Source organism: Aspergillus puulaauensis, chromosome 2, assembly GCF_016861865.1.
Source record: "Aspergillus puulaauensis MK2 DNA, chromosome 2, nearly complete sequence".
NCBI classification, from domain to species: Eukaryota; Fungi; Ascomycota; class Eurotiomycetes; order Eurotiales; family Aspergillaceae; genus Aspergillus; species Aspergillus puulaauensis.
In genome coordinates, this window is record NC_054858.1 from 4,418,135 (window position 1) to 4,432,812 (window position 14,678).

Here is a 14,678-nt window from a genome sequence, read left to right on the forward strand (position 1 = left end):
ACATACACGAGTAAGCACTGTAACTTTCGCAAATCTCTATATCTGCGTTAAAGATACCCAAGTCCATCTCCACCAATGACCTCAAGATCAGCCTTAATCTCCCATTCCTTGGCACCAACTCGGCCTGCAATCTCAACCTTTCTTTGTTTGCTCATGTCTAGATATTGGAAGAGTAAATTGCCGTCAAGCATGCCTCGCCCGGCGCTGGCGTCACTTTCAACAGCGCGGTAAGCTCTCGGATTAAGTCCGCAGGGGTGCTCGAGTGAGTTTGTTAGCTGGGACTGTAGAGCTGAGAGACGTCTGTAAGATTCTTCAGAAACACCAGTGACTAGGCCGATGGAGCCGTTGTGTGAGGTTACAAGGACATTATGGAGAGGAGCTACACTATCCATGTCCATGTCGTCTGAGCCGGACATGACACGCTCGGAGGAAACTAGAGTGCGCGGTAGGAGAGTTACACCGGAGGCGAAATTTCCAGTATGAAATTTGCTGCGATTCAATAGTTTGTCGCCGTTCGACGAGTTCGGGTCTTTGTGGAGTTAGTGGCGACGGATTGTTCAACAAGCTGGATATGGATTCGGAGAAATGTCTCACCCTCAGGGTCGTACTGAAGTACATAAAGATTGCAATCGCTATCAGCGACAACGATGAACAGCTTGTTGTTATCGGGAAGAAAATCAGCCGCCAAGACTTCAAGGTAATCCAGGTCCTTGGCAAAGAGGCTCATTTTGTAAGGCTCCTCCTAGATACATAAATTCATTAAGAGGTTTTCCTAGCGTGGGCATTAAAAGAACATACCGAATAGCCTGCAAACCAGAGGCCTTTCACTGCGTCTCCAAGTATACACATCCCAGTCCCTCTGAGCTCTTTCACCACACTGACATAGCACTGCATATCCATAAATGCAACGGGGAGAAGACTTCCGTCCTCTTTCAGGCCTCTAACCATACTCTTCTGTCCTTGTGCGGCAATCAAGAAGCCTTGACTACCAATTTCGGATAGCGCGGTCACAGCCCCCTTCACAGGCTCTTTGCCAACGAGCTTCAATCTGTGATTGGCCTGCGGTTGATCTGGATCAGAAACTACCTTAATGACCTCAAAAACATATATGCAACCACGTGATGGTATGTCCTCTCCACGTGCCAGCGAGGTGCCCACCACAATCATATCCCTGCGTTCGTGTGTATTCTCTGATACCTCAAGGCTCATGGTCTTCAGGGCCATTATGTGCTCAGCAGGTTCCAGCGGATAGCTTCGAAATGAAATAGCGATATTTTAGTTATGGGCCTTGCGAGTTTCTCGGGGTCACATACCTATCAATAACAGTCCACGTCTTAGGGCTTACGACCTTTAGGGAGCTTTGATGTACTTCCGGCAAAAAAGATATCACTATTGTTCCTTAGCCCGGATTCCAGACATACTTATTTATAAGTGACATACCTTCGTTGCGCCATTCGGGGTGCAGTTCGTCATCGTCTGGTAATTTAAACCCAGATCTATGGCATGTTCCCAGAACATAAGTATTAGAAGTGGACGAATACGTTAGCTGGTCGATTTGTTCCCCTATTAGCACCCTTTTGAATGCCCATGAGTAGCCACTCTGCGTCCCGTGGGGGAGTGTAGCTAGGTGAGCGAGGCCCTAAGTTGCAAGAGTTTAGTATAGAGTTATATAACGTAGAGACGGGCGATAACGCACATCTGAATCAAGATAAGCGAATCCTTTATCGGGAGAGCTAAAACAACCCAGCCCTTTCGTATAGTCTCCCCTCAAGCGAATAAAATGTGGCGATGTGGCCGAAGTTCGAAAAACGAATCCCGCTGAAGACCCGGGAATGAAGACACTGGAACAGCCTGAGATGTTTGGCAAGACGCGAAGTGGTCTAGGCCCCGATTGCCAGTCATCTGATGTAGTCGGAATTTTTGGAAGAACATGGTTTGCTTCTTTCAGAAACCTTAGGCCGGCCAACTCTTCTGACGGGAAATCGGTCAAAAATGGCTTATATACAACTAAATCGTCGCTCCCGGTTCGTAACTTTTCAATCACCAAGTTAGCATATTCTCAACCCAAAGTTTAAGACGGCATTTTGCCGGGTACTGACGTACAATCAAGTAGGGCAGGCAGCATTTAGAGTCCCCAAGATCCGCAACAACCAGTTGTATTAAATTCTCACGTGTTGTAGATCGCTTCGGGGGCTCAGTAGACAAAATAGGTGATAAAGAGCCGACTCCTTCGATGGTTGACATTAATTTTAAGTCAGGAAGCCGGTATATCTAATCGTATCCATCAGTTTTGGCAACACCACAAGATAAAGCCTGAAGGCACTCACATGTAACTGATGATCCTGGTTCAACAAAAACAAAAATATGTTTTGGGGGTCCGGGTTTCCTCGATGCGATTTGGAATTGGAGAAGAAACCAGTCTTATCAGTGTATAAGCAAGCGGACAGCCACTTTTGACTTGCAGCATCCTGGGCTACCGTCATTTCGTCAAGATCTCCGCTGTCATCAGCTTGGAGCAGAAGTAATGTTAAATCGTCGCATATAATTGCCAAGTAAGGATCGGCGAGACTCGCACAGATAGCCGCTCGTTCGTCGCTGTTGTCCTCATCCCATACGGGGTAAATTTGGGCCAACCCAAGATCTACTTCATCAGCAAAGGCTTTCGTCGCAATATCCGGTCTTGTAATAAACACTCACTAGCATCATAGCTTCGCACCTCGTTCCTCAACACCTGGATCACCCTATTCTTGGCTTGCAGGGTTCCAATTTCTATGGTCAAATCGTGGTTTGGATTGAACTCAGGCGCCGTGAATGGCCTTAATTTATTTTCCAAGATAAATACCTCGGATTCTTCCCTGTCATTGCTTTCCTGCTTTGATAGTATGACATAGTCGTGCTGTTTCTGATTGCCGCCGTCCGATGGTGCTTGTGTCAGGGATACCGTCCAAAGAGAGTCCGCTGAATCTGTGGCCATTGATGCTACAATGCAGGGGTCGATCTCCCGTTTCATAATCACCAGCGCACCACCCCCATCCGAGCCTTGGGCTGCCACTAACTCAAGTTCAGATAGCGCAGTCTCTGCCACTCCGTCACTGTTTGGAGAGACTTCGGAGCTCTTCCCAAGCACAACATCATTGATGGGGCCAGGGCTAAATAGCTTGTCATGAATCCGCAAATCGCCAAGCTCAACGGCTGACGAATTAATGGGCACCTCTTGACTGTTGTCGGCCGTCCTGTCAGGTGCCGAAGAGTATAGGTCGTCTTCATAAGCATCATCTTCACTCTGATCATCATCATCTGGAAAGTCCCCTGAGATACTGTGTCTCGCCTGTGACTTAGACTTCTTTGTTACCGAAGACATAGACGACCAGCTTAATAGCACCGAATCCGAATCCTCACTACCGAAGAAAACCTTTCCATTACCGAGGAAAGCGGAGCATGAAGCAGTCGAAGCCAGAAACATGTCTGCATGGGCAGGCATAAGGCGAACCGATAATCCAGAGACAGACCTTCCATCGAGCTTAAAGCTAATTAGAGCCATCTCCCCTGTGAATAGCGCCAGAAGAAGGTCCCCATTACCTTCAGTAAACCGTTCCACAGCACAGTTTTCGAGACGAATGGCCAAATCGGATTGGTCAGTCATTGAAAACGAGGATACTTGTCTCGAAAATTCGTTGACCCCGACAGCGTTAGTTTTCCCGGCCTGGTCGACATGTACAAGTTCGTTTGATCCAATAAGTAGCGATCCTCCTACAGGGGGTGGAAGGGCTACCACTTTAAACAGGTCACTAGGCAGTCTAGTAACAGAGAGTAGGGTTGTAGATGCACGTTGTTCTAAGTCAAGCGTAAAAACCGTATAAAAGACAACATCCTTTCTTTCGTGAAGAAGAGCATCTGATGTTGCGATTTGCGAGTACAATATGCCGAAGGTTGGTTCTCTATACTCATAAAGGAAAGCCAGACTTATGGGATGGATGACGGAAGGATCCAATGCAGTCAAAGGCAAGACGAACGATGATGCATATGGAGTTTGATATGCGATGTCGCTTTCACTTTTAGCTTCATCATGGGCCTTCGAGTTTCCGTCCAATTTGTTGTCGGCGCCGAATTCGGACCCATAGTCATCCATCACCAAATCATCTCCAGGCTGATGGAAAGGTATAATAGCAAGATTTCGAGCGCCAAATTGGAATACCGCACATCGACTACTCGGATCTGCGCTCAACATACTGCCGCAACTGCCCAAATCGGATACCCATGGACTAATGGTCATATCATCACGCTCGTAATAATGAATAGAAACGGTGGAAATGCCGTGGCGCTCTGGATCCCATTCGATCAAGCTCAGTTTAGAATCTCGGGAGGCAAGAAGGATTGCATCTCCGCCACTCTTCGTTTTCAAGATCCTAACACGACAAAAATCAGTTATCGTTCCGGGGAGCTGATATTCCCTCTCCAAGACCAGTTTCTGAGTGTCCTGCCCCTTCTGTGCTGGCCATTCGCCTGGGTCGTCCGGACTTGATGGTACAGTGCGCAGAGAGAATATTTGAAGAAGCGATGTCCTGACGACGACCAAATTTCTGGCAGTTGCAGAAAGAAAAGGAACCGCTAATGCATGAGTGATCCCTGTTGGGGGCAACAGCTCAGTATAGCACTGCATCTCGGCGTCGTGGGTGGGAGGAAATGTTTGCGAGCTATAGGTCTAATAACCAGAGGAGCCTGTCGTAGCACTTCAACTGTCCTGCATGGGTGAAGACATTGCCGGGGAAGTAGGGATAGAGCCTCAAAAGAAACAGCTTCGACGGGCAAGTAATTTCATTTACCAGACGAACATCGAGCAACCGTTAACATGACACCAGTATTCATGAGGTTTGAGAGACCTACGATTGGCATATTTTCCTCCGCACGCCAGGGGCCGCTCTCCGCTTACACGTGATTTCCGTAGGCATTCTGCTTGACTTTCGATGACGTAAGTCAACCAACCCATGATAACTAATTACTCTTAAGTTTAGATATAGAAGGATCATATTGCATTGTTCAGTACCCCAATAACAGTGTCTCCATGCGAACGTTGGTATATTCACTATGGTTCTTTGGAAGGCGTCCCTGATTTGGGCAGTCTATGCAATCGTGGTGGCCATTCTATTTATGGTCGCTTCGGTATTCATCTATGTTTATCAGACTCCTCGCGACCGCTCTCTATCAGTGACACTGGTGTGCATCGTTGCCATCGCATGCCTTCTTGCAACTGTTCTATTACTACCAGTTGATGTTGCACTGGTCTCTTCCACCGTCTCATCTTCCAAGGGCCGACGCAAAGACTGGGCCACTCAGGAAGTAGTGGACAGTATTACTCTTTCTCTGACCCTTGTATACTACGTCCTATACTCGGTGGACATCCTCTTCTGTCTTCTCGTTATCCCTTTTACCTATTTTTGGTATGAGGAATACGATGAGGTGGCAACTCAAGAAGGAGAGCAGTCCATCGGACAGCGGTTTTGGGGTGCTTCCAAATATACACTATCATTTGTTGCCATCTCGATCATCCTGGCTTTTGTCGGCTTTTTCGTACCTATTTCTAAATCTAACGATGGGGACGGTCTTGATTTCTTCAAAAATCCAATGGGCGGAAATCGTAAGCCTCTTTCAATTCTTACACGGAACACGGATCTCACCTGTTTCAGTGCTGATAATCGTTTATTAGATGTCGAACGCGCTCTTATTTTTGCTCTGGGCTTGTTGATAACGGTCGGCATGTGTGTGTATGTTCTACACACCTCAATAGGCTTTGCTGTCCTTCCAATTCGCCTGATCAAAAGTGGCCCTTCATTATCAACTAAAAGCTTGATTGCAGCCTCCTCTGTGCAGCTTGAATCAAACAGAGAACGGCAGCGCCAATTAGAAGGCCGCTGTAGAGGGAATCCAGAACTCTTGTCTTCCAAGGACCGCAGAGAGCTGGACGCTCTGGCGCGGGAAGAGAGAACATTGGTCAGGAGACATCGCTTGGCGCAACAGGCAGAAGGGGGATCTCAACCCTTCTTTATGAGAGTGTGGTACAAGCTTGAAGCTTTTTGCCGCCCGTTTAATCTTTTGTGGGGGTTGATACTAATGGCTGTTTCGCTATTAACTTGGGTATCTATGCTCCTAACCACTACTGACAAGGCGAAAAACTCAATATGCAAGCATCATTGTGGGTATATTCTTGGGCACATCAACATCTTCAATCCCATCAACCAAGTATTTGTTCAATCAGCCAAGGTATTTCCGGTTGACTACGCCCTCTTCACTATGCTCGTATTACTATTCTTCTGCAGTTCAGTTGTTGGTATTGCTACCGTCGGTATTCGATTTCTATGGATCAATATCTTTAAGGTTCGAAAAGGCCATACATCTCCGCAGGCCATGCTCTTGATGACGGGCATGTTGATTTTGGTCATCATGGCTCTCAATTACTCAATATCTATGATCGTTGCACCTCAGTATGCAACATTTGGGTCGCAAACATTCTGCGATCGTTCTCGCGATTTATCCGGGATGCAACCGGACTGCTCAAAAACCAGGCATCTTATCATACCTTGCTCGGAAGCAATTAACAGTCGGGCCACCGAGCAGGTCTGCGTTCCCAGTATCGCTAGCACATTTCTGAATAGCGTATCCATAAATTTTCCTTTTTTTGGCGCGATATTCTTTTGGGCTCAGTTTGCTTTCCTTGGCGAGTAACGTCCAATTCATAAACCGAATTTGGCTAACATTCATACAACAGGTATTTATCTGCTTGCCTTTATCGTTTCGTTTCTACGCTCTCCAAAATTAGACGAACGACAACTAGATGAAGACGCCGGGAATGCCGAGGAAGAGGCCCTTCTAGCAAGATCCAGAAGAAATGCCGGTGCGCGGTGGCAGAATGTTATTGGTAGGGCTAGCAGGCATGACGATGTTCGAGGGGAGGAAAGTTGAGCTTTCTGGACCCCGAGATATCCCCAAATATATCCGATTCGGCAACTCTCTCTACCGCTAAGTAAAATCATGGCAGACCTAGATCTTAAACATAAAAGGCTGGAGCTTATCCCTGGTCTTAATTTCACTCATGTCCCGTTTGCTTTAAGAAGCATGACAGGCGAAAGAAATAACTTGAGTCGACAATAGACTCATATTCACTGTATTTTATAATTTAAGGTTTCACGCGGTCATTTAAAAGTGCCAGTGCACTTTCAAAAGCCTTTACAACATCCAGATCTGTAGGTATGAAACTGTTAGGCATGAACATACAATTTAGTTGCGACATACAATGCTTCCGCTTTTTCTCCAGGGTCTCTTCGGAATTCTGGACATGGTGCATCTGCGTCCGGAACCTATGAATATACTTAGTGTTATGTGTTCCGTTTTTCGTGAAATAACTGACCTTTTCAGGGCTCTAGTTTCATCATGCTCAACTGTGGTTTGCGACCAAGCTGTGAACACCTGGAGGGTCATGTCAAAGCCTGGGGGGTAAGTGCTATATTCATTATAAGGTACCTGAAGCAGTTTCGTAATATGGTCTCGCAGTTCTTCTTCGGATCTTTCATGTCGGTCCATCATTCGTATGTAGGTACTTTCAAGTTGAGACCAGTCACAGTCCATGATGCTCTCCTGGAGCTCCGATTCATTCTCTGAAACAACGGACTGCTCAACAACGGCTTTACCTCGAATCGCCCCAGATTTTGGGCCAAGAAGGCGAGATGGTGGTTTGTCACCAGACCCCATAGCGATGTGTAGGACTTTCCGGATGCCCGCCGTATTAATTTCAGCTAAAATAACAAAAGTAAGATGCAAAACCATCAAAAAATATTCGAATCCCGTAAAATGAAACTCACATTCCTTTAGAGGTTGCGGTGTATCATATTCGGAGCTTCGCGGGTCGAGGGCGCTTATCTGCTCTTATTCTCTGCCTCGTGGTGGATAGAGATTGTCGTTTGTTGTGGAGTTGCTTCAAAAGGAAAAAATCACTTCCTTTCATGTCTAAGAGAGGAGGTAAGTAGCGCTTGACCCAGCTTACTGATAAGTACTAGTAATTTGATACCTCCCCGGAAAATCTAATTCAACGCGCATTTGGGTGGTATATCTTTGCTTATTCACCAATTTTGATCGCACCCTTCCCTGATGATTTAAGAAGAACATTGATTAGTCGCCCCATTTAACTACTAAGGTAGAAGGAATAGTTCGATGAGATGGTTGACGCCGAGTCTCAAATTACACCGCACATCCAGCCATGACCAGTAAACAATAAATACGGTCATACGCTTCCCGAGGCAGCATCAGGTGACGTCGTTGGCGCCTATCTCCGACTAACCTTTAATCTTCCCATCACAATGTTACTTGAGATAACTATATCCTGCTTACATCCAGGTCTCGTACTTCTCCAATATTCTCCGCTGTGATTATTCTTGTGGTTATCTGGAACGAGGCATGCTCCATTTATTTTCCTATGCAGCTGTTTCAGTCGATACCTATGGGTTCGAAACCGAGCAGCCGAACTACTTCATCAATACCTGATGACCTCAAATTTTAATTTATCACATCGAAGACCTACTGTGCGGCTTCTTTACTCCTGAAATGAGCTGCGACATATGTGCTCGCGTTCAAGCATCGACCTTTCTCTGTCAAACATGTGCGAGGAGTCGGCTTTACCAACTACGCACTGATACCGCCAAGGTTCTTTTGGAAAGAGAATACCTAGGCCAGCAAATCGATGCCGCCATAAATCCTAGTCTGAGTCAAGAAAAACTTTCAGGTGAAGACAGGAAACATAATGTGCAAGGGGAAATCGGAACTACTAGGCTTTGGGCTCTTCAAAGTCTCAGCAATCAACAAACTCAATCTTTGACAAGAATGAAGGCCCTTGCTTGTCAAATTGAAGATTTACAATCTCGGATTAAAGATAAAAAATTCGAGATCTCTCAGCGCAAGATAGGGTTAGCTCGTCGGCGATCCGACTCTGAATCCGCTCTATATCAACTTTCGGAGCGAGAGGCTGGGCTGTTAGGCGGCATCCGAAATAATATCAAAAGGACAGATCATATTTGGCACTCTAATCACACTAAAACAGCTGAGGCCCGAATTTTCCTATGCCGGGAAGCTGCTAGCCTCTACGGCTTAAGGCAGAAGGTCAGGAAAAGAGACAATCGGCTGAAGGAAACATATATAATTGGGGGTGTAGGCATTCTTGACCTAAGAGAAATGAATGGAAAGTTTCATCCCCAGTTTTCTGCTAGCGCAAGTATTAACACTCAAGCAGGCGCTTCGCCAGATCATATTTCAACTTCTTTCTCTTATATAGCTCACATCCTTGTCCTCGTTTCGAATTACTTATCGCTGAGGCTTCCCGCGGAGGTAACCCTTCCACATAAAAATTATCCGACGCCAACTGTATACACGCCATCCGCGTCCTATCTTCCAAGGGAGCCGCATTCGGCATCTTACCCAGACAATTTTCGGTCGAGTCCGACAGCATCCCGCACCGTTGACACACATATCTCTCTACCTCGGCCTCGGCCACTCTGTGTTGAGAAATCACTTCCAAAGCTAGCCAAGGATGATCCTGGGGCCTATGCTCTCTTCGTTGAAGGAACTACACTACTGGCGTGGAATGTGTCTTGGCTATGTAGAAGCCAAGGTCTTAATCTAGGGTCCGACTCTTGGGAGGAAGTTTGCGATATCGGAAAAAACCTATGGCAGCTCCTCGTCGCGCCCCCCGGGCAGTCGTCGACACTTGTAAGGGCCCTTACGGGTCGCGATATTCAGGCGAAACTCAAATCCCCCAAAGATTCCCCCAGAATAACCATTCAGCGAACGAAATCATTTCCCACGCTTGGCCATTATTCGCATGGCACTGCGCACTCCTTCCTAGGCGCGTCTGAGGGTGTCGAATTTATCCGGAATTGGAGACTACCTACCCCGACGAAAGTAGTTGATAGGTTGAAATCAACGCTTCTCGGCGAAATGGCCAGTGCGGAGTGGGAATTGCTGGAGGAAAAAGAATGGGACGACATACCTCAAGAATCCACGCAGGCAGTTACTCACGCGCCTGTAGATGACTCACAGCTGAAGCGTGATTCTCGAACTAGCTTGGGAGATGCAATGCCCATGGCGTCTAGGATAGATGCTTCCAGCACTCCCATGAGCTCGCGGTCGAAGGGTAATAGTGGTTGGACTAAGCTTCGAAATAGATAATAAACGTGATAGAATACTTGGCGCTCAGCTACGATGCTTGCTTTTTTAATGATAAACCACTCTTGAGAGTAATCTCGGAATAAGTACTAGGTGCCTATTTTCCTCTACACTACCCACCAAGAAATATAAACATACCTGGCTAGTTTATTGGAGCAGCCAATACGCTATAATAGGGAGTTCAAGGCAGAGTCTCGGTACACATTTCAAAAGAGAAGAGGAAGAAGAAAAAGCAAGATCTCATGGAAAACATGAAAGGAATCAGACTTACAGCTCGAGCGAGTTAGTTAGTTGGTTTTAGGTTAACTTACTTAGCTTAGTTAGTTAACTAACACTAAGAGCTTACTAAACTACGGTGTTGTTTCTGTTGATTGATAAGATAACAACGCAAAGCAACGTGTTGACTAACTTCAGTACAGTTTCCCACACCCCTTCCGCGCCATCTCTGCTCTCAACATATGAGGTCTGCATTTTCATAAATACCATATTGGGTCAATCCGACACGCCCTAAATCCGGCCCGAGCACCCCCACCCCGCTTTTTTTCCCCTTCAAGGTGCCGGCACCGAATATCAGCGAACAATATCATCAGCCTATTGGTATCCCATCCGGGCCATGGATACGCCTGAAATTAAAGTACTCACAACAATTGGTCACATTAAATCCATGATATGATGTTACAACACAAAGATATGGGCACCACATGTGAGTCTCTCAAATATTGGCTGTCTTATCACACGTACGCTACCGCCCGTCCCAACAGGATAACTAAGCTGCCACAGGGTCTCAATCTCGCGGCCTCGCGCTTTCAGGAATATCAGATGCTCTCCTTCAAGAGGAGCTTTCGCGACGGAACATGTATCGTGATACGGGCGACGACAAACCTACATGCGGGTCAATCAAACAGGGCACCTACAACACCCCGCTCCATGTCATGGCACTTTTTCTCATTCTAGTGCTGAGCACCCTGGGTAGGTCCATCTCCTAATTGCGAAGACTATTCTCACTTATTCTATGTTCGTGAAAAAGCCTGCTCATTTCCTATTCTCGCTCGCCGATTTCCGCGCCTGCCAATACCCCGACGGTTTCTCTTTATATCAAGACATTTTGGGACTGGTGTTCTGATCGCCACGGCGTTTGTTCATTTACTTCCGACAGCTTTTGTTTCCTTGACCGATCCTTGTCTCCCTCGGTTTTGGAGCGAAAGCTATCGCGCTATGGCTGGCTTCGTCGCGATGCTCTCGGTATTTGGCGTCGTGTTGGTGGAAATGTTTTTCGCGATGAAAGGGGCAGGCCACGTCCATGGAAGCGAGTATGATCAATTAATCGGCGATGGTGCGGATTTACATGGCGATGGTGCGGATTTACATGGCGATGAACAGCCTGGCGACTCAACTTATTCGCGACTTGAAGCAAGTGAATCGACAGACAACATCCACCTTTCCCCAATGCATGAGGATCGGATACCTGCCTCATCACAAATGCATGATAGTCGTCTAAGGAACTGGACAGAAAATTTCGGTCCAGAGGGGTCTTCTACTCGTCTAAAGGAGAGCACGGTTGGTCTTGCGGAGAGCGGCGACGACGAGATTCCTCGTTCCGACACAAATCGGCGTCCAAAACATTCTCGCCATTACGTTTCCCAGTCTGCAACGTCTCATGCTGGTCCTAAAATTCCCCTACAAAACCCTCAGCGTCAACTCTTGCAATGTCTCCTCCTCGAGGCTGGTATTCTTTTCCATAGTGTTTTCATTGGGATGGCTGTTAGCGTCGCTACGGGCACTTCATTTGTTGTTCTCCTGGTCGCCATCTGCTTTCATCAAACTTTCGAGGGCTTCGCGCTCGGCTCTCGGATTGCATCGCTGATTCCAGATCTCTTTCCTCCCTCGTCGATGAAGCCATGGCTCATGTCCATCGCATATGGGACCACGACCCCTATTGGTCAAGCCATTGGGCTGGTTTTACATAACTTCTACGACCCAGCCAGCACTACAGGGCTTCTAATGGTCGGTATCACAAACGCAATAAGCAGCGGGCTGTTGCTCTTCGCCGGCTTGGTAGAACTTTTGGCCGAGGATTTTCTCAGTGAAGAGAGTTATGTGACTCTACAGGGTCGCCGACGCTTCGAGGCATGTCTAGCGGTTGCAGCTGGTGCAGTGCTAATGGCATTCGTAGGGGCATTTGCTTAGGCCAGATTGTGACTTGGGAGGTTCATTATATACCTTATCCTTACAGTTTGCATATTACATAGTATGTAATATAGTATATAATATACACGCAGGCACACACTCGTGCACACACATATATATATAATGTTCCCTGCCACAGTCCTATTCTATTCCGCGTTTATTGGCGTCATCCTCCTGCGCTACTTTATGTTAACATCCTCACTAGAGGGTCTGCTCATGGTCTTACCTAGCCTGGATTCTACAATCTAAAAAGGGTAGACTTACCTGATAGCTTCACGGTAAATATATAGGTAGAAATAGATTAACAGAGGCAAGGTTTAAATATATAAACCACCCTCAAAGAATCCAACCTAGGCTTAAAATAAACCTATTAAATTATACTATTCAACCATAAGAATACTAGTTTGCACTGGCTGTTCTTCTATACTACTTGATATGCCAACAGATCATATCTACCCCTTATCCCACCCGCCTAAACATTTCAAGACTGGATTATTATAATATATCTCTGCCTAAACCAGAGGTACCAAACACATAATCGCAGTGCGTTAAAAGCAGAAAAAAAACGCAAAAACCAAATTAGTCAAAGGCGTTCAACGGATAAAAAGAATGATGTGCAATTGCTGGGTCAAAGGGAAAATACAATATTCTGAATGATATATGTTGTGATATCTCTAATGCGTACATAAGGTCATGACAAGATAATGGTGACTATATTATTAAAGATGTAGCAAAGGTAACCACCGCAATTATAGCTACGTTTAAGCGAGATACTCGACAACCAGAGCACTAGCACCGCCGCCACCGTTGCAAATACCTACACAGCCGACCTTGCCCTTTTTAGCCTTTAGAACCCCGAGCAAGGTTGTAAGAATACGGGCACCACTCGCCCCAAGGGGGTGGCCAATGGCCACGGCTCCTCCATGGATGTTGACCTTCTCTTCAGAGAGGCCAAGCAATTTCAGGTTTGCGAGGGCAACCACGCTGAACGCTTCGTTGATCTCGAATGCATCAACCGCATCCTGGGACACACCAGCATGCTGAAGAGCCTTGGGAATTGCAAGGGCTGGGGCGGTTGTGAACTTGCTGGGCTGTTGTGCCGCATCACCCCAACCGAGAATCTTTGCAACTGGCTTCAAGTTAAGCTCCTTCAATTTGGCCTCGGAGACCAAGACAACTGCGGCAGCGCCATCGTTAAGAGGGGATGAGTTGGGGGCCGTCACTGTTCCATTTGCAGGAATAAATGCGGGCTTGATAGCGCGCAGCTTATCAGGGTTGAGCTATCGAATGGCCGCGTTAGTTCAATGTCCAAGATTGTCTGCCATGTAAAGCCGGGACATGCGATCTTACGTTCTTTGGTTCGTCATCCTGAGATACTGTAACTCCTGGCTTGCCTCTGAAACCAGGGAGCTCAATGGGTGCGATCTCATCGTCAAGAAGGCCAGCCTTCTGAGCAGCCTGGGCTTTTTCGTACGATCTAATGGCGTAATTATCCTGCTGCTGCCTGTTGAAGTCATGATCCTGGGCACATTCCTCTGCTTGCAATCCCATGAGTTCTTGCTTGCCCACATCCGTTAATCCGTCCTTCACGATACCGTCAACCATGGTCTGGTTGCCGTATTTAGCACCGGTTCGAAGGCTGGGAAGGTAATGAGGAGTGTTCGACATAGACTCAGCTCCACCGGCCACAACGATATCCGCATTTCCGGTCATAATGGTTTGCGCTCCGATAATGATGGCCTTTAGGCCTGAAGCGCAAACCTTGTTCACAGTGGTGCACACTGTCGAGGCCTCGAGACCGGCACCGAGAGCGCATTGTCTGGCAGGGTTCTGGCCAACACTATACCGAAAATATCAATATCGCCATATCAATCATGGATATTGCGGTTCTGACAAATTCCGTTGTTTGTACTTACTTCGCCGAGAGAACGTTTCCGAAGAAAACCTCCTGGACGTCAGAGGACTTTACCCCATTGGCCCTTTCAAGGGCAGCTAGAGCCGAAACCCTGTCAAAAATCTGAAAGTTTCAATGGAAGCAAATCTACTATACCTTTGATCGCATGCGAACCCAGCTGCGGGGCAGTTTGGCTTGAGAGAGATCTGCGGAAAGAGCAGGGCGTTAGCGCACGCTGCAATGCCACTGTGTAAAATAGAAACTAAAAGTGTTCTTACCCCAAGAATGAACCCACCGGCGTACGAGCATAGGACACAATATAGACAGGGGGGAGGGAGGCCATGTTGTAAGGGAGGTTGACTAAAGAAAGATAAGGTCTCTGCGGGGTGAT

General features: G+C 46.9%; 6 protein-coding genes across 6 annotated transcripts; 3 read left to right on the plus strand and 3 right to left on the minus strand.

The window, feature by feature from the left end:
• Positions 1–47: 47 nt before the first annotated feature.
• On the minus strand, positions 48–4,660 carry CFT1 (cleavage/polyadenylation factor CFT1; the record flags this gene model as incomplete). The annotated part of the gene is made up of 9 exons (XM_041700606.1): positions 48–529; positions 595–739; positions 799–1,252; positions 1,314–1,389; positions 1,441–1,639; positions 1,697–2,032; positions 2,104–2,271; positions 2,328–2,641; positions 2,698–4,660. The coding sequence occupies 9 exons, from the start codon at positions 4,658–4,660 to the stop codon at positions 48–50; spliced, it is 4,137 nt and encodes a 1,378-aa protein (XP_041553574.1).
• A 425-nt stretch (positions 4,661–5,085) lies between these two features.
• Positions 5,086–6,957, plus strand: APUU_21813S (putative LMBR1 domain protein; the record flags this gene model as incomplete). The annotated part of the gene is made up of 3 exons (XM_041700607.1): positions 5,086–5,635; positions 5,705–6,712; positions 6,764–6,957. The coding sequence occupies 3 exons, from the start codon at positions 5,086–5,088 to the stop codon at positions 6,955–6,957; spliced, it is 1,752 nt and encodes a 583-aa protein (XP_041553575.1).
• Positions 6,958–7,171: 214 nt separating this feature from the next.
• APUU_21814A (uncharacterized protein) lies at positions 7,172–7,818 on the minus strand (the record flags this gene model as incomplete). The annotated part of the gene is made up of 3 exons (XM_041700609.1): positions 7,172–7,236; positions 7,288–7,352; positions 7,403–7,818. 3 exons carry the CDS (start codon positions 7,816–7,818, stop codon positions 7,172–7,174), a joined length of 546 nt encoding a protein of 181 aa, XP_041553576.1.
• A 774-nt stretch (positions 7,819–8,592) lies between these two features.
• Positions 8,593–10,209, plus strand: APUU_21815S (Atg14 domain-containing protein; the record flags this gene model as incomplete). Its single annotated transcript, XM_041700610.1, has 1 exon — positions 8,593–10,209. One exon carries the CDS (start codon positions 8,593–8,595, stop codon positions 10,207–10,209), a length of 1,617 nt encoding a protein of 538 aa, XP_041553577.1.
• A 666-nt stretch (positions 10,210–10,875) lies between these two features.
• On the plus strand, positions 10,876–12,393 carry APUU_21816S (putative ZIP family zinc transporter; the record flags this gene model as incomplete). Its single annotated transcript, XM_041700611.1, has 3 exons — positions 10,876–10,909; positions 10,987–11,175; positions 11,234–12,393. 3 exons carry the CDS (start codon positions 10,876–10,878, stop codon positions 12,391–12,393), a joined length of 1,383 nt encoding a protein of 460 aa, XP_041553578.1.
• Positions 12,394–13,154: 761 nt separating this feature from the next.
• On the minus strand, positions 13,155–14,630 carry erg10B (acetyl-CoA C-acetyltransferase; the record flags this gene model as incomplete). The annotated part of the gene is made up of 5 exons (XM_041700612.1): positions 13,155–13,673; positions 13,744–14,233; positions 14,310–14,385; positions 14,444–14,493; positions 14,566–14,630. The coding sequence occupies 5 exons, from the start codon at positions 14,628–14,630 to the stop codon at positions 13,155–13,157; spliced, it is 1,200 nt and encodes a 399-aa protein (XP_041553579.1).
• Between the last annotated feature and the right edge of the window lie 48 nt (positions 14,631–14,678).